The sequence below is a fragment of the Chelonoidis abingdonii genome, chromosome 1 (genome assembly GCF_003597395.2).
Source record: "Chelonoidis abingdonii isolate Lonesome George chromosome 1, CheloAbing_2.0, whole genome shotgun sequence".
NCBI lineage: Eukaryota > Metazoa > Chordata > Testudines > Testudinidae > Chelonoidis > Chelonoidis abingdonii.
The window spans coordinates 22,364,563-22,381,382 of record NC_133769.1 but is presented as its reverse complement, the minus strand read 5'-3'; the positions used below and the strand labels follow the sequence as shown (position 1 = coordinate 22,381,382).

Below are 16,820 nucleotides of genomic sequence, written 5' to 3'. Positions count from 1 at the left end.
GAGAGAGAAAATAATACATAGTTACACACAGTGAACACTGTAATAACCCTCTATTAGGCCTCATTGTAAAATTAAGTGGGAAGTAACTATCAAATTTTAAACACCAGTCTCTTCCCACTGACTCACTTCTATAAACATCTTTATATTAAGTAAATATGAAGCTTGAGTTGCACTTTCCTTAGTTGTGTAGCATGTTTCAGCAAGACACTCTAAGGGCTTGCCTACATGTGGACACTCAGGAAAGTCAAGACAAATTAAGTGAAGGTCTGAAGTTAATGTGCATAAATTCAAGTGCACTAAACACCTGCGTGGATGCTCTCATTCGGAAGTAAAGTGACCTTGGTGCATTACAACTACAAAAACTTTACTTCTGAATGACAGTATCCACATGGAGGTTTTAATTTATGCACATTAACTTCACAGCTTTAGTTAATTCATTTAAACTCCCTGAATAGACAAGCCCTAAGTCACAGCTCAGCATTCAAATCAGCAAGGGAATCTCTGCTTCTAAAAAATTTAGTTGGCAAAAATAGAAGAGATCCATTTCTTTATCCTCCCAATCAGTGGTGAAAACAGCACCACTCTCCCTCTGACCCACGCTATCAACCTTGTTGTTATTTCTCCTCTTTCTCCTTCTCCCATCGCCTCCAGGCACTCACTGAGTCCTGTTACTTCTGCCTCTTTAATCCCTCCAAACGTCATCCTTTCTTCTCTGTCCCTTCTACTCTGATCTAGGCTTTCAATACTTCTCACACTGACTGGCATCTGCAGCCTCCTCCTCTCTGTGCTCCCAAAAAATGTCTCCTTTCCCCTCCCTGTGTAGGCCAATTAACTGTATCCTTTTCCTCTGTCACTCTAGCCATATTACTGAGTCCACCCCGCAACTCTGATTAGTATAACAGGCATCCACTCTCCTTTCCCATTAATCCCAAATTCCTTGTCCTTATCCCCTCTTCACAATCCCTGTTCTTGCTTCCATCTCTGCACTCTCTTCCTCCTATACCCATTCTGGCTATTTTAATGCTCCTTTGTATCTTCTCACCTAACTAGAAATTGGCCCAAGCCAAAACCATATCCACATATGTGAACAACTTCAAACCAATTCATGCGCTCAAAACCTCAATCCAGATCCAGCTTCTGCAGTTTGAATCCATCTCTAATCCTTATTGTTCCCATCATCTCCTTCTCACACTCTTGGCTTTATGTCTTCATTTTTATACTCTCTTCTGTCCTTGAAAGAGACTTCAGTTTCTGATACACCAAGTCCCCTCCCTCTGCCCCTTCAAATCCTTCCATAAACACACATTTATTTTATGAAGCCATCCCTACATTGATTTCATCACCAAAAGTGTTGCCTTCTTGCATGTGAACTCTCGCATACTATATTTCTGAATTAAACCGCAAACGCCTTGGTGCAGAGACAGGATTTATTGTGTTATATATACGAATGCATGCTATGTACCAAATCCTGAGCTGCTGCTGAGAGATGTACTCAGTGAAGCTTGGGTGGCGTATGAGGGAGGGAGCACAAAAGTGACTGTAAGCCAAAAATTCACCTGTGCTGAGAAATCACATGGTAGCTGGGTAAACCAGCTCTAAGGCAGTTTGTGCAAAGCTGCTCTAACACACAGTAAGTTCTGGGCCAACAAATAATAGTAATAATAGCAGCAAAAGGCAATTTCAGATTAATTTAGAGAAGATAATACAGTAATTGGTTATCAATTGGGGGGGGGTATGAGGTTTCATCATCAACCTTTAGTACTTATATGGCCCCTGTAGTAGGGAGAGAGCCTGAGACATAAGCCCTTGTATCAGAGGCCTGGTATGAGGCAGGACCGGCTCACACAATCTGGCAAGAATAGGGCTAATATTGCAAAATATACTCATTCCTCAGAAGTGCTAAGTACAGAGTAATCACGCAAACACATCCTGATATCAAGTGGTACCAGAACATCTCGATATTAAGGACGGTGCAGAAACATCCCCCAAGGATAGCAGGAACACACTGACCCCACCTTAAAGATAAGGTCAGGATAACAGTACGTAATAAAGATGTTTTGATCAAACCAACACGTACAAGTTAATAACTAGCCACGTCAGGTGGCAGTAACTAACTATGTCAGAGGTAGTACTAATTTGTTTGTATCAGGGTATAAAAATGCATCTCAAAGGGAGTATCTTTGTCCAGCCGAGTGGGGAATGGAAAGCCTCATCTTTCACTGAGCTGTGTCCATCGTCACGGGTATACATGTCTTAGTATCCTCGTAGAGTATGCTGTGTGCTATTACTGTGCTTTGTCAACAACAAACCTGGCCTGATGCCTTCGTACCTTAATGGATTTCGTGGTCATTGGGTGGTTCGCTCAAGGTCTGCTGTGCTGGCTGGGGCAGCACAGAGGGAGAACATACATATGCAGCCAAACATCTAACCACAGCCCCCATTACCCTAGTATCTGAGCACCTCACAAATTTTAATTTGTTTATCCTCACAACATCCTTGTGAGGTAGGGAAGTGCCATTATCCGCATTTTACTAATGGGGAACTGAGGTACTGAGAGAAACTAAGTGACTTGCCAAAGGTCTGTGGCTGAGCAAGGAACTGAACCCAGGATTTCCAAAACCTCAGCCACTGTCCTAACCACTAAAACAGTGGTTTTCAAACTTTTTAGGCTACATACACCTTTCCAAATAATGTAGCTTATTGCACTCCCCTATCTGAGATAGGCAGAGGCAATGCATGAGGCGGGGGGGCATGCAGGGTCACGTGCCCCCTCAGATTTCTGCCTTCTATTGAGAAACAACTTCTAGAGGTTTTCAAACTGTGGGACACATACCTCTAGGGCAGGGTTTCTCAAACAGGGGTCGCCACTTGTGTAGGAAAAGCCTCTGGCGGCCCAGGCTGTGTGTTTACTACCCCATCCGCAGGTCTGTCCGATCGCGGCTCCCACTGGCCACGGTTTGCTGCTCTAGGCCAATGGAAGCTGCTGGAAGTGGTGTGGGCTGAGGGACTTACTGATCACCACTTCCAGCAGCTCCCACTGGCCCAGAGCAGCGATCCGCACCCCACAGTTTGAAACCCTCTGATTCTGAGGTACACCAACGCTGCTGCAGTTTTAATTGAAAGGAGATTCAATTTGATCAGATTGCCAAGTCTTACTAAATAAAATGTGTTGTCAGCCATTATAAGATTTTTCCCACATACCTTCTGATGAGAGCTCACGTAACCTAGGGATGTATGTATCCTAGTTTGAAAACCACTGCACTAAAACATCCATCGTCATTTAATGGAAAAAACTCATATTTATCTGAGTTTTATTCAAGGTTTGAAGATTTTTAAAAAGTGGTGATTTTTCTGCTGTGAAAGTATACAAATGAGAACACTGCTTAATAGTATCATCATCGTCACTATTGTCTGATTAGTAATGTGAAACAGAATCAGGCAATTTATCAAAGGAATTTTTGTATTGTGCATGCATCTTTTACATATTCACCCTTACACAGAACACTACCATTTACTATAATGTAAATTTAGTTTCAAGTGTTTCAAATCTAGTTTTCCCCTGATGTCAGATGAAGATCAAAAAGAAGACTGTGTCCTCAATGCAGAGAGCCCAATTTCATCACAATATCAAGAGCAAAGTGCTCAGGATCATTAATGTAGGCCATTTATTTTTAGAAGGGCTGGTACTGGGATTGCATTTCTTGAAGACTCTAACATAATCTTAACTGTTAGGGGAGGAGGAGCCATTACTAGAGTTTGGAAAACATCCCCTGGCATATGTCTTTAATAAAATTGGATCAGACTGTGAATGTTAAGAATTACATTGATTGTTAAGCTTATGTGACCACCAAAGCCAGATGTGAATCTTCAGAGCACTGACACATCAACTTTGGAAATGCCAAAGGATAAACATTTATAAAAGTTGCATTTGTAAAAACCGTCAGAAATTATAACTTAGACAAATTTTTTAGTAATAAAATCTCCACTACCAGAAAAACGTACATGAATATGTTACAACAGAGACTGATTATTCAATAAAATACACATGTCGAAAGTAGTTGTGGATAGAGGTAGATTAGGGGTTTAAGGGGCCCTAAGCCAGAGCAAGTGGGGGGCTCCTCCTCACCTCTTCCACCTGCAGTTCTCTCCAACCTCCCCTCCCCCCCGGCCCACACACACATGCTCTGGTCCTCCTGCCCAGCCCTCCTGTCAGGGAGTAGGGTTGCCCTTCCCTGCCTGCCTGGCACTCCTGCCAGGGAGCGGGGTCAGGGCACAGGGGCTTCCCCCACTCCCCGGTAGGAGGGTTAGGTGGACAGGCAGAGTGGGGCAAGCCCCTGCGCCCTGACTCTGCTCTATGGCAGGAGTGCTGGGCGAGTGGAGTGAGTTGGGGGTGCCCATTTTTCTGGGTGCTCCCACTGGTTGTGGGAAGAACTACCCAGTAAAAAATAAAGAGTAAAGAAACGAATAAGTAAATTGCTCTTCACAATCTTTAAACTAGGTGTATAGACTCAACTGTTTCATATCTGAGACAAAAACTAGGTCCAAACTAGATGATGTCTTTGGCTTAATAACTTCCCAGTTGTTCTAAGAGGCCAAAGTCGGATGCTCAGGTAGCAAAAAGTCCAGATACAAGGAGGTGCTTAAGTTCACAGGAGAGATCTTTCAGCACAAGGTCACACATGAACTGATGTATAGATTTTTGAAACCACTATTTTTGATCACATAAGGCAGCAGGGTCACTTCTAAGTTGCCACTGCTCTGGGCACTCCCCTTACAGACATCATACAGCATGGAAAATTGTCTTCTCCTTTACACCACTTTTACAGTGGTGTAACTCCTCTGACTTTAGTGGAATTATTCTAGACTGGTGCTGATGCATGTGAAAGCAGAATTAGGCTCAAAGTGATGGTCTGCATCAAGGAATAAATCAGGAGTAACATCACTGACGTCAGAGTTACACCAGCTTAAATACAGGGTAAATGAGACGTGAATCATGGCCAAAAAGGTTACAGTAGCATAAAACTAGCACTGTGCAAGTGACTATGGACTGTTCAGAAGTACTGATGGGCAAAAATTGAAAACATTGATAAGTTTAAATTGAATAAGAACCCAAAATTTAAGGATTTAAATTCGGCTTTTACACTGTATGCAGCCTCTTGGACTCTATACAGGGGTAGAAGGCAGAATGTGGCCCCAGATGTTTTATCCACACTTTGACCATTGAGAGGCTAGAAAACTGGAAGAACATATATTCATACAATTTACAGTTCTCTCTCATTTTGGGCTAGTTGAATATATCACAAGAATGGCTTTTTCTGGTCTCAGTCAAAACCAAAAATTACAGAGGACTATGAAAACTAAAACAAACAATCAGAAAGGTTCATTCAACTATTTTTCTTTTCTTTTTTTTAAATCCACATATAAATAAATTTAGCTTCCACGTGAATAAATGGTCTGATGGTGTGGATTTCTAACAGCATCAGTTAACCTTTAAAACTAACTATGACAAATTCTGATGTCATTTATAACCATGAAACCTTACCAAAGCCACAATCTCTCTGAAGAATAGTACTGCACATAAAGAGTTTTCAAGACATAAGTACATATATCCTTACATAGAAAAAAAAACTATGTTAAAAATGACATTAAGGTAGCAAAGTCCAGCACTCAAAAATCAAGAAATGCCAAAATTGAAGTTCCCTGTGTGATCCTAATTTGGTCGCTTGTGCACGTGCATTACGGCACAGCCCTTAATTATGTGATTCCAGCCTATTTTTTCCAAAGGATCAGGACGGCTCTAGATATTTTGCTGCCCCAAGCACGGAGGGTCCACTGGCCCCGCAGCTTCGGCAGACCCTCCACAGGCAAGCTGTCAATGGCACCTAGCAGCAACCAGCAGAGCGCCCCCCGTGGCTTGCCGCCCCAGGCACGCCCTTGGAGCGCTGGTGCCCGGATCCACCCCTGCAAAGGATCCATCTCATTCAGTGCACAGGATGGACCTATTGTGGCGATTCATCATGGCTGTGTAGTAAAAAAAGAGTGTTTTCTGTAGGATCCCTGCTTCATTTGCTACTGAAATTGAAAGGTGTATAGTGAAGGTGGCAGGGGCTGCAAGAAGAGAAAGGATTGTTTTATGGTTTAGGCAGTTGAATGCTGCCCTGGAGAGCTAGATTCTATCTCTGCATCTGCCACAGATTTCTGATGTAATGCTGGGCAAGTCACTTATACCACATTTTTCACAGGTGGACATTAATTATGTGTTCCTTATTCTCTGGAAGCCCAACTTGAGACACCCAGTTTTCAGAAGCACTGAGCACTCACAGCTGCAACACAAGTCAGTGGGAGCTGTGTTTTGAGCATATAAAGTGCTATATAATACGAAGGACACTAAAAATCACCTCGAACTACCACTCAGAGTTAGTAGATACTTTTATCTAAATCTCTCTGTGACTGATTCCCATCAGGAAAATGGGAAATAATAGCACCCCTTATTTCACAGGGGCATTATGAAAATAAATTTATTTATGTTTATGAAGCACTCAAATACTATAGTGATTAATACTATAGAAACCCTATAAGGAAATGAATAATTCTGTCTTCAGACAAGGGTTTGAATTGTGTCCAGTAAGCAAGCCAGGAGATCACATATTGAATAAGGATAAAAATATTGAATAGCTGCCCATTCAGTGAGCACTATCCATCCTGAACACTGAATGAGGTAGGAGCCCTGTTTAAAAGGTTGTATGTGATTATGTAATTGAATTCTGTATTATAATACATACACTCAAAGGGGTGGAATTAAGATTGCATAGACAACCTTAATGTTGGCGTTTCCTAATTACTCTGTGCTTGATTGTGTAATGTTAATGTTCTTTTAATTTGATTTCCTCGTGAGCACAGCCCAACATATTGCCCTTGGTGTGACAATCTGTGGACACAAACAGAATTGTGGAGACAACCCTTACCCACCAAATGCGATTTTGGTGGGTGGAGAATGGAGGGACCTTATAAAAAGATCCAACACAAACACCCTGAGGGCAAGGAGGGGCAGAGGCCTAGTGGTACCTCTAGAAAAGGAGGGAAAGTGAGAGAGAAGATGTATCTTTCTGCTGGAAAAAGGGAGGACACATGTGAAAGAGTGATGAGGGCTAGCACTTGAGCCAGCACTCTAGGTACCATTATTAGTATTAATTAGGTTTGCCTGGAGAAGGCCTAATTGGACAAGGTGTACTTGACTACCAGGCCAGATTGGGGCTGGTGAGTGAATGATCTAATTAGCCCATTAGCAGGGAAGCTATATCAAAGGACATATGAAGACATGCTCAAGGGGAAGAAGAGGAGAGGAACAGAAAGCTAGGCAAGCTTGACCAAGGGGTCCCTCTGATTAGAGCAACCTTATCCCCTTCCCCTAATTGGGAGAAGGGGTAAGAAAGTTAAGATACAGTGTCTAGAGGTATGGGGACATTGCTATGGATTGGTGGAAGGATTAAAATACTGTAACTAAACTGCACAGTGGTATTTATAAGGAAGACAGCTCAGTGCAGTCTGTGTTTTTGGAAGGGCAGGAGTGTGGCATGCTGCCCTGTGACATGTGTATAATAGAATAACTATAAAAAGTGCTCAATAATGCATTGCTGATTATATCTTATGCAGACTATTGAGATTGTAAGGGCTGTTCTTTGCTTTATTTTAGAATTAAGCAAAGCGCAATGAATGGACAAAAACAGTTATATTCCCCACCCACTTAGAACAGACTATTTGAGTCCAGATTTGGGAAAGGAAAAGGAAGCAATACATTTTTGCTTTAACTCACCACACGTTTTAATTGCACAGAACTCCCACGAGGTGTCAGGGTCAAGAGTGTAGCACCATGGTCTCGGCTTGCCATCAGGATTGCGGCAGTAATTATCATCAAAGCCCTTGTCAGGATATCTGCAAACCACACCAACAAATGTGTTCAGCACGTCTGGCTGGCAACACTATACAGGCATGCACAGGATGTGTAAAGAAGCAATTCCATCTGAGACAAATTTGATACAGTGCCTGCTGGCTTGAGACCTGTGGGGTTGGGGAATACCCTCTACTCTCACAGAGGAAAATGAGGGTGAAACCTCCTAGGAAGCACTGAGCAGAATCAGGCCCTTGGAGAGGGAGACTCAGTTTTCGTAACATGCAGGACACCAGATGGGGTAACTCAGCTAATTGCTTCACTCTAGAGCATTGCCATCCCTTGACAGACACACAAGCCTCACATTTTTTTTTCCAAACAGCCAAATTAAGTGTGGATTATATAAACACTGCCTGGCATGCCAGACTCATTAAGAAAAGAGGTTCTCTAGTGCAACAACCCTGGGTTCAAACTGGAAGCTATTTTCAATTGCTTTATTACTAATGATAGCTCCATTTTGGTAACACAGCTTGTTCTAGGTCATGCCCTCATTTCCAGCATTGCAAAAAATATTTAAAACTTCCCCCTCCCTTTATCTTGTCCAGGTTTGAAACTGTCATGTTATTTTAATTGTTTCCATGTTTGTCTCGCCTCTGTTAAACAGAAAAGTGGGGAAAACATAATGAGACTTATTTTATCTAAATGGTCATAGTAGCAGCCATAAACTTCCAAATGTGGGGATAAATGTAAAATGTATTTATTGCCAATAAATGCAAAATGCTTTGGTTTTTCAGGTTTTTTGCAGCATGTTTGAAAGAGAACAAAAAGTAGGCTTGCCCAAGTGATTACTGTGAAAACTTCTTTAAGAGGACAAAAATGTTAACTACCTATGAACCTGAGACCTTCCCACAATTGCAAGCAGATGTGCTTCTTATGAGGACATGATTTACACATGATTTACAAAGGTGTGCCAATAGGGTTCTCTACCCACCATACACTCATCCCAAAGTCTGTTTGTACAATCCTGCCTTCCTTGGGACAAATCACACTCCTGATGCTACAGCAGGGTTTGAAAGGTGTGGAGGGAGAGAATTGAAAGAGGGTTCAATCATTATTGTCACTGAACCCTGCAGAATGGGGCGAGGAGACAGGGCTATAGCAACATGAAAGCTTGTTACCCGCAGCAGCAAGTGTGCTCCACAATACTCATTACGGCTTCAAGACAATTACTAAGTTCTAAACTGGGAGAGGGGGCGAAGTTTAAAAGTACCCTGATATTTCCAAGGACCTTCCTCTGATCCCCACAACTGGTCAGTCCCTGGGATGGGGCCAGGGTAGGGGGTAGGATCACCAGAACCATTTCCCCTAAATGACACGCGTCTGACGAAGTGGGTATTCACCCACGAAAGCTCATGCTCCAATACTTCTGTTAGTCTATAAGGTGCCACAGGACTCTTTGTCGCATTTCCCCTAAAGGCCATCATGCAACTGTACACTAAGGACTCAATCCTGCAAGGTGTGAGCACTTTAGTCCCAGTCCAGCAAGACACTTAGGCACAGACTTGACTTCAGTTGCATCATTTATGGCTTAACAATCATCACCAGAGTGCTCAGCATCTTGCAGGATCAAGCCATATAGACAGAGAAATGGGGAAATTTCCAGCACCAGCCACTGACTGTATCCTCAACATCTTTTATACCCTGAGTGTAAATAGATTCTTAGGTATCTGCTCCCTGCAAGGACTACAGATGACCTTGGTTGCAGGAGGGTGTTAGGATACAAAGCTAATCTGAGTATCATGAGTGGGGTGGGGCAGCAGGGAAAGAAGTCCTTTTAGACTTCCTCTAACCTTGGGGAACAGAAAACTCCAATTTACCTCCCTCATTTGCTCACATGCAGAGAGAGTGAGTGGGGCAAAAGTTGTCCTGTTCGGTTACTGATTTTGCCTACAGTGTTCTCAGATCTGCTTGCCCCTTTCCATGTCCCTGGGAGTCAACTAGTAGCTATTTTAATCCCTACAGCAGAAGACCATTTAGTGTCCCTTCCCTCACAGGTATCCACAAGTAGCAGGGATAAACTGGATGATGGGTTTGCAATCTGGCCAACTCAATCTCAGATTTATGTCACTGAGAATTATGTAATGTCCCTGTAGGAGTTAGTCCAGTCTCCAGATCTCTTTCCCCCAAATGTACCTTGGACCATAGTCTGCCGCTTGGATCAGAGGAGGATTCTCAGGGTTCCTGAGATTTTTCAGATCCCCATTACACCTCCTTAGTGATTTTTGTTAGGTTTATTATTTGTTTTTCCCCATCCTCCCCCTGAAACAGCAGTAGGAACCTTGACTTCAGTGGCTAAGAAAGCAACAAGACACTTCTCCAATGTCAGAGATAGGTCTATTTCTAGATTTGAAGAGAGTTTGCCATTGAAGTTCTGAATATTGCATATTTTTTTTCAAACAGACCAAGATTGCTCTTTAACACCAATGGATGATCCTTATTTATTTGTTCATGTTGAAGTTTGCATCCCAAATGCACCCTGACATGAGTGTACTGTTGTAAATTAAATTATACCAGTGATTAATTTGGTCTTCTGATTTGTCACACTTAAAAAAAAATTGAATAGTGTTTTGTGGGGGCTAAAACTTTTACTGTTCATAAATATTCCAAATTTGTGTGTTCAGGGCTACAACCTTGTAGGTCAAGTTGTTGTATAAAGGCATTTCCATACCAGGGATATAAATCAGGAGGTTGTAATGAAAAGAGACAGATTTTAAACTGTACTTGTTAGTCTCAGTATTTCTCTGCTATACATAAATATAAGCCACAGTCCTGCGTTGTGCTCCATAGAGAGGAACTGCTGTCCCAATGCCAAGCCACGTCAGCCTCAATGGGATTCCATGAAGGTGCAACAGTGTGTCTGTGCAGAGCACAATGCAGGATCATAGAATCATAGACTATCAGGATTGGAAGGGACCTCACGAGGTCATCTAGTCCAATCCCCTGCTCAAAGCAGGACCAACCCCCAACTAAATCATCCAAGCATTAGAATGAAATCCTGGCTCAACTGAAATCAATAACAAAAATCCCATGGACATCAGTGATGCCAGGATGTCACCCTTAGGGCAAGTCTACACTACAAAATTAAGTTGACCTAAGCTATATTAACATACAGCCACTACAGTAAATAAATTGGTTTTGCATGTCCATGCTATGCAACTTGTGTCAGAGGTGCTTCTCCTCACCAGGAGCACTTGCACTGATTTAACTGTCAGCGTGGGACATTGTGGGATGGCTTTTGAAAGACAGCAACACTGAATGTAAGCAACAGTGCCCACACTGACACTGCGTCAGTCTAATTACGTAGCCCTAAGTGGTACGCCTCTCGTGCAGGTGGAGGTATGAAGTTGGTAAAGTGGGCGAGTTACATCAGTGGGAGTTACATTTTAGTGCCTTACATCGATCTAACTATAGTGTACAGCAGACTTCTTTTTCCCGGATAGCTCTCGTTTATTCACACCCCGAGCAACACAAATTATGCTGACATAAGCTCTAATGTAGACATAGCCTAAAGCTACCAGTATCTTATTTTAAAGCATAATGACTACATTTCATTATTAATACTTGGCAGTTTATATGGACCCATTCAGAGGAAGATCTCAGATATTTGCAGATATGAATTAATCCCAACAACATTCTTGTGAGGTAGGTTAGCATTATTTTATCTATTTTATAAATGGGCTTAATCAAAATCAAATTTTTCAGAAAGGCTTGTTTCATTATGAGCCCATGTAAGGTTCCCCCTCCGTAATGCAGTAAGGGTTCAAAGGCCTTTATGTGTGGCCTAAACCCACCCACATAGCCTCTCCAGAAGGGAGTGTAAATGTTGCAGATGGCTGTCTGCACTTTGGTGAATTTCACGCACTAGAATAAAACCTTTCTTGTCTGCAGTTTTTAATGCTATTTCTGACTTACTTTTTGGCATTACATCTATATCTCATCAAGTTATTGTCCAAAACATAAATCTCTGATCATAAAATGCTGAATTTAACCATTCATAATTGCTTTTCCAGGATGAAAATCAGTGTTGATTTTTTTTAACACCTTACGCAACATCAACTAGAGCATTAAGACTGATAATTGCATAGGGTCTAGCTATTCATTATTGAAGTAAGTGGCTATATTGTAAATTATTAACATTGGAAAGCTAAATTCATCAGTATTTGTAAAGGGCTTTGAGATTTCTGGTAGGTGTAAAGTACTACTGCTACTTGTAATTATTATTATTTATTTTGTTATTGTTATTATGTTAGGGTTTTTTCCAGTGATATCACTCACTCTATGTATACAGACATACGTATCTCCTCAGACCATGTAAATTCACATAGCATATCTCCATAAAGTTCAATGCAGGTGATTTAAACCAGCTGAGGTTAGGCCTAATGAGTACCAGAATATGTGTAATTTTTAAAAGAAAACAGTGAAGAGGTATTTTACCTCTCTGGTCTGAATTTGTGCCTGTGTGGTCTCTGAAGGTCCCAGCGCTGGCATTCCTTGCCTGATTCAGTGTGATCCATTGGCCCTCTGTAACTTTCTCCATTGCAGGTCATGCATTCAACTGAAAACAAAAAATAGCATGTTAGTAGCTCATAAGACTAGTAGAAAGAAATTGCAGTCATAAACTCAAGCTGTCCTGCACAGAGAATTATAATATTATAAAAATAATACTTCCTGATGATCAGTTTCACCCAGGTGTAAGAAGCGACAAAGAGTCCGGTGGCACCTTATAGACTAACAGACGTATTGGAGCATAAGCTTTCATGGGTATTCCCCACATGAATGCCCACAAAGATTATGCTCCAATAAGGTGCCACCAGACCCTTTGTCACTTTTTACAGATCCAGACTAACACGGCTACCCCTCTGATATTTGACAGGTGTAAGAAACGCTCTTCAAAATAACATCTCACTGTGGGTTCCTTTTAAGATCTTGTCAGATGATTAGATTTGGTGCCAGGTTAGTTCACAATCAAGTTACTTTGGATGCATCTGGATGGAAGCATTTGAGGTATTTACATACCCACCATCTTTCTTGGGCCTTTATAGAAATTAGTTTGAGTGTTAAATGAAGACCTAGATCCAAGTTTTGATAAAACACACACCAAGCAGGAAATGTTGATTAAATAAGTGATACCTGCTTGTGTGACAATTATATAAATATATGTACACACATAAGTTGTGATGAAACCTGATTATGGATAACGTTAAAACCAAATTGAGATTAATAGGTGTGAATGCACCCATTAATTAGCATAACAATAAGGATAAATGAATCACAATCACTCACTTAAGGCAAAAGGGTTATGGTTTTGGATTGTGTGGGTTGAAGGGTTTGTCTTGGTAAGTCTGTGGGTGAGTAGGCAGAGGCAGAACACAGAACCAGGGAGAAACAGAGACAGCCTGAAGAAAACAAAGCTGAAATCTGTAAACACGGTAATCCTAAGGGGATGTTGTGAAGGCCAAAAGTGTAACTGGGTTCATAAAAGAATTAGATAAGCTAATGGAGGATAGGTCTATCAATGGCTATAAGCCAAAATGGTCAGAAATGTAACACCACTCTCAAGGTGTCCCTTCACCTCCGACTGACGTAAGCTGGGACTGGACGACCGGATCACTTGAAATTTCCTTGTTCTGTTCATTCAGTGGCACAGGCCACTGTCAGAAGACAGGATGAATCATTAGTCTTACCCAGCATAGCTATTCTTATGTTCTTATTTATAAATATCTGTTGATGGAAGGTACCCAATCAGAATGCTCTACAGCAATTAAATTGTTCCTTACTGATTGTAACATGAGCATCATTTGAAAGGTGAAACAATAATTAATTTTCAGAATTCATCTTCAAATCCATTATCTAGCAAAAAAAACTAAACTCAGCATTAACTACAGACCTGCAACAGGTGCTTTCATAATGTACTGAACACAACAGAAATTGTTAGCTGATCTGTAGTGAACTAGAGAGCTGTTCAAATGATCTAATTTGTGTGATAAGCACATCATTACTCAAACACCTCTTGCTAAATCAGTCATTCTTACTAAGAATTAAGCCATTCTTTGTTCAAAGCCCAAATAGAAATATTTCTAATAACTAACAACAGTTACATACTTGCTTTCAGGGCAGAAGTCTTTTCTATGGTATCAACTGTGTCATGTTACCTTCTGAACAGAGAGGAATGTCACAGACTTCATGGCGTATCTCTGGATTGCTTGTAAAACACCAAGGCCCTCCTTCTTCTCCACGGGGATTCCGACAGTAGTTTTCCTGTAGGTCTTTACCCCGATAGCTCGAAGGCAAAAAGCTAGTTTTAAAATGACAATCATTACAGTATAAGAGCATGCAAACTTTGTTGTGAATCTTACTGTATTCATGAATACTTACAGCTTTTTAAACTCTTGCTTTCTTTTCCATACATGCTACATGTGCTTGCACACACATCCATATACCTTACCTCTACCTTAAATTATATACTGTTTCTCATTTTAACATATGACAAGACTAAAGCTAGATTCAGCCATCTTCATTCCTGTTGAGTAACACCTTACTCAGCGATTAAGTCCAATGACTTCACCCCAGGGTCTCCTACATTTAAATGTGCTTGTCAAATAGATGCAGAGTTGAAGTAATGTATGGTAATTAAGTTAATCACATAAATGAGGTCATTTAACGGTAATCTAATTCACTAAATTTCTATTGTGTTCAGTACATATAGACATAGATAGATCTATTCTAACGATGCTACACAACCTGTATAGAGGTAGCAGAAACTGTCCCTTAGATTGTGAGTTCTCAGTCCAGGTGGATCACCTTTCTTTATGGATAGATGGGAGAGCTGTACTGAAACTTTTTTTCTGTTGTAATACAAGTTTACGATATGAAAACCACTGTATGACAACTACTGACCTAGACTCTTTACATATTATAAAAACAACTCCATTATACTTTACACTTGGAGTAACCATACCCAGGCATTGCATTCTGGAATGTGTTTCCATCCTGTTCCTATATAAACCCTGACATTCTGATGCTGCATAAGGAGACCAAGTAGGAAATTAGCATCATGCTCCTGCAGAGACTTTTGGAGAAACACTTCCAAACATCAACTTAAGTGAAGTATTTAAGATATTACTTCACCCACTTTGTCCCTCTCATATCCTGTAACCAACACAGCTACAACAACACTGCAAACAACAATTTTGCCATCTGATATGGAAACTTCACAACACAAAGAAGATGGAAGACAAACTTAAACATCAACATCTACTTCCTGAGCAAATGCAAGAAAAAGAACAACATCCCTAGAGAACTCACCATTTATAACCTTCTGACAACCACATACAACTCTGAACAACTCTGCAAAAGGATTTCAGAAAAACTAAGGTGCAAATCTCCCGGATCTCACATATTCTGGAAGGGACCACCGCAAACAAGAAATCATGACATGCTCTCAAACAATGGAAGAGAAAAGTGAGGAAACCTACCTGGAGATCATATAAAAAACCCCAGACAACTATCAAAATACCAGATGACATCCATGCAACATAAAAACAAAAGTGGAACCATCTATAACAACAACAACTCCAAAACCCACAGAACTTCACCTCCAGGGTAAACCAGAGCACAAGGACTTACCATATGGACATTATGCAACACCGCAAAATCAACAGCCTATCACAGCTACCCTAACTGGAACTGAATTACCAGCATTCTCCGAAGGACTGAACTTCTATCCCACCATTGAAACTGATACCATACTGACATGTGGATAACTGGAAGAATTCAAAGTTGATATCAACCAGCACTACCATGTCCCCACTGACAGTCATAAGAAAAAAAGAATTATCTGACTGGACACCCATCAGGGGAGGAAATGACACACTTGATCATTATATCACAAAAGACTATGGAATCCTAAAACATCATATCCACCACAATCTCTCCACTGCCAAGAGGTCAGCTATAGAATCCCTGAAATCCAGCCACCATACAGTGATCAAAGCAGCAGCCAAAGTGAACACCCTCATATTCCTCAGCTGTGATGAGTACATCAACAAGGCCAACTGACAAGTCTCCAACACCACCCTCCTATAAGGAATTCAAAGAAGACCCCCACACCATAAAGGAATTTAAGGATATCATCAAATCCTTCCCCAGACAATTCCAAGAGAAACTCTACAACCTCCTCCCCTATGAACTTACCCCAGAGAACTTCTACATGTTTCTCCAAGATACACAAATTAGTGAAACCAGGCAGACCCATCATATCTGGCCACAGCATGCTTATGAACATGAGAACTCACCGAAATCATCCTCAAAACACTCACCACAAAAAGGGCAAGTTTTCTCCAGGACACAAGCGACTTCAACCAGAAACTTCACAACATTAACAATCTCCCTCAGCAGCAGAGAATCCTGTGGCACCTTATAGACTAACAGACGTTTTGGAACGTGAGCTTTCGTGGGTGAATACCCACTTCGTCAGACGCAGGTAGTGGAAATTTCCAGGGGTAGGTATATATATGCTAGCAAGCAAGCTAGAGAATAAGGTGCCACAGGATTCTCTGCTGCTTTTACAGATCCAGACTAACACGGCTACCCCTCTGATACCAATATCCCTCAGCACATTATACTTGCCACCATGGAAGTCACCTCCCTATCTACCAATATCCCTCACTATGACAGCCTCTCTGCCTTCCTCAGATATCTTCACAACAATGAACGGCACTCATACATCCACCCAAAACACATCAAACTCATCCATTCCATCTCACCCTTAAGAACTTTCCATTCAACAAGCACTTTTTTCCAAACCACAGAAACAGCAATGAATACTAGGATGGCTTCCCAATAGGCCAACTTCTTCATAGGTCACCTCAAG

At 41.3% G+C, this 16,820-nt stretch overlaps 1 protein-coding gene across 1 annotated transcript in view; it reads right to left on the bottom strand.

Moving 5' to 3' along the window:
• The window catches only part of HGF (hepatocyte growth factor), a 70,069-nt gene that overhangs the window by 31,579 nt on the left and 21,670 nt on the right, over positions 1-16,820 (bottom strand). The window contains exons 5-7 of the mRNA XM_032799662.2: positions 14,101-14,243; positions 12,383-12,503; positions 7,814-7,932 (exon numbers count right to left, since the gene is read on the bottom strand). Coding sequence (XP_032655553.1) covers positions 7,814-7,932; positions 12,383-12,503; positions 14,101-14,243 — 383 coding nt within the window. The remainder of the gene's footprint in view (positions 1-7,813; positions 7,933-12,382; positions 12,504-14,100; positions 14,244-16,820) is intronic.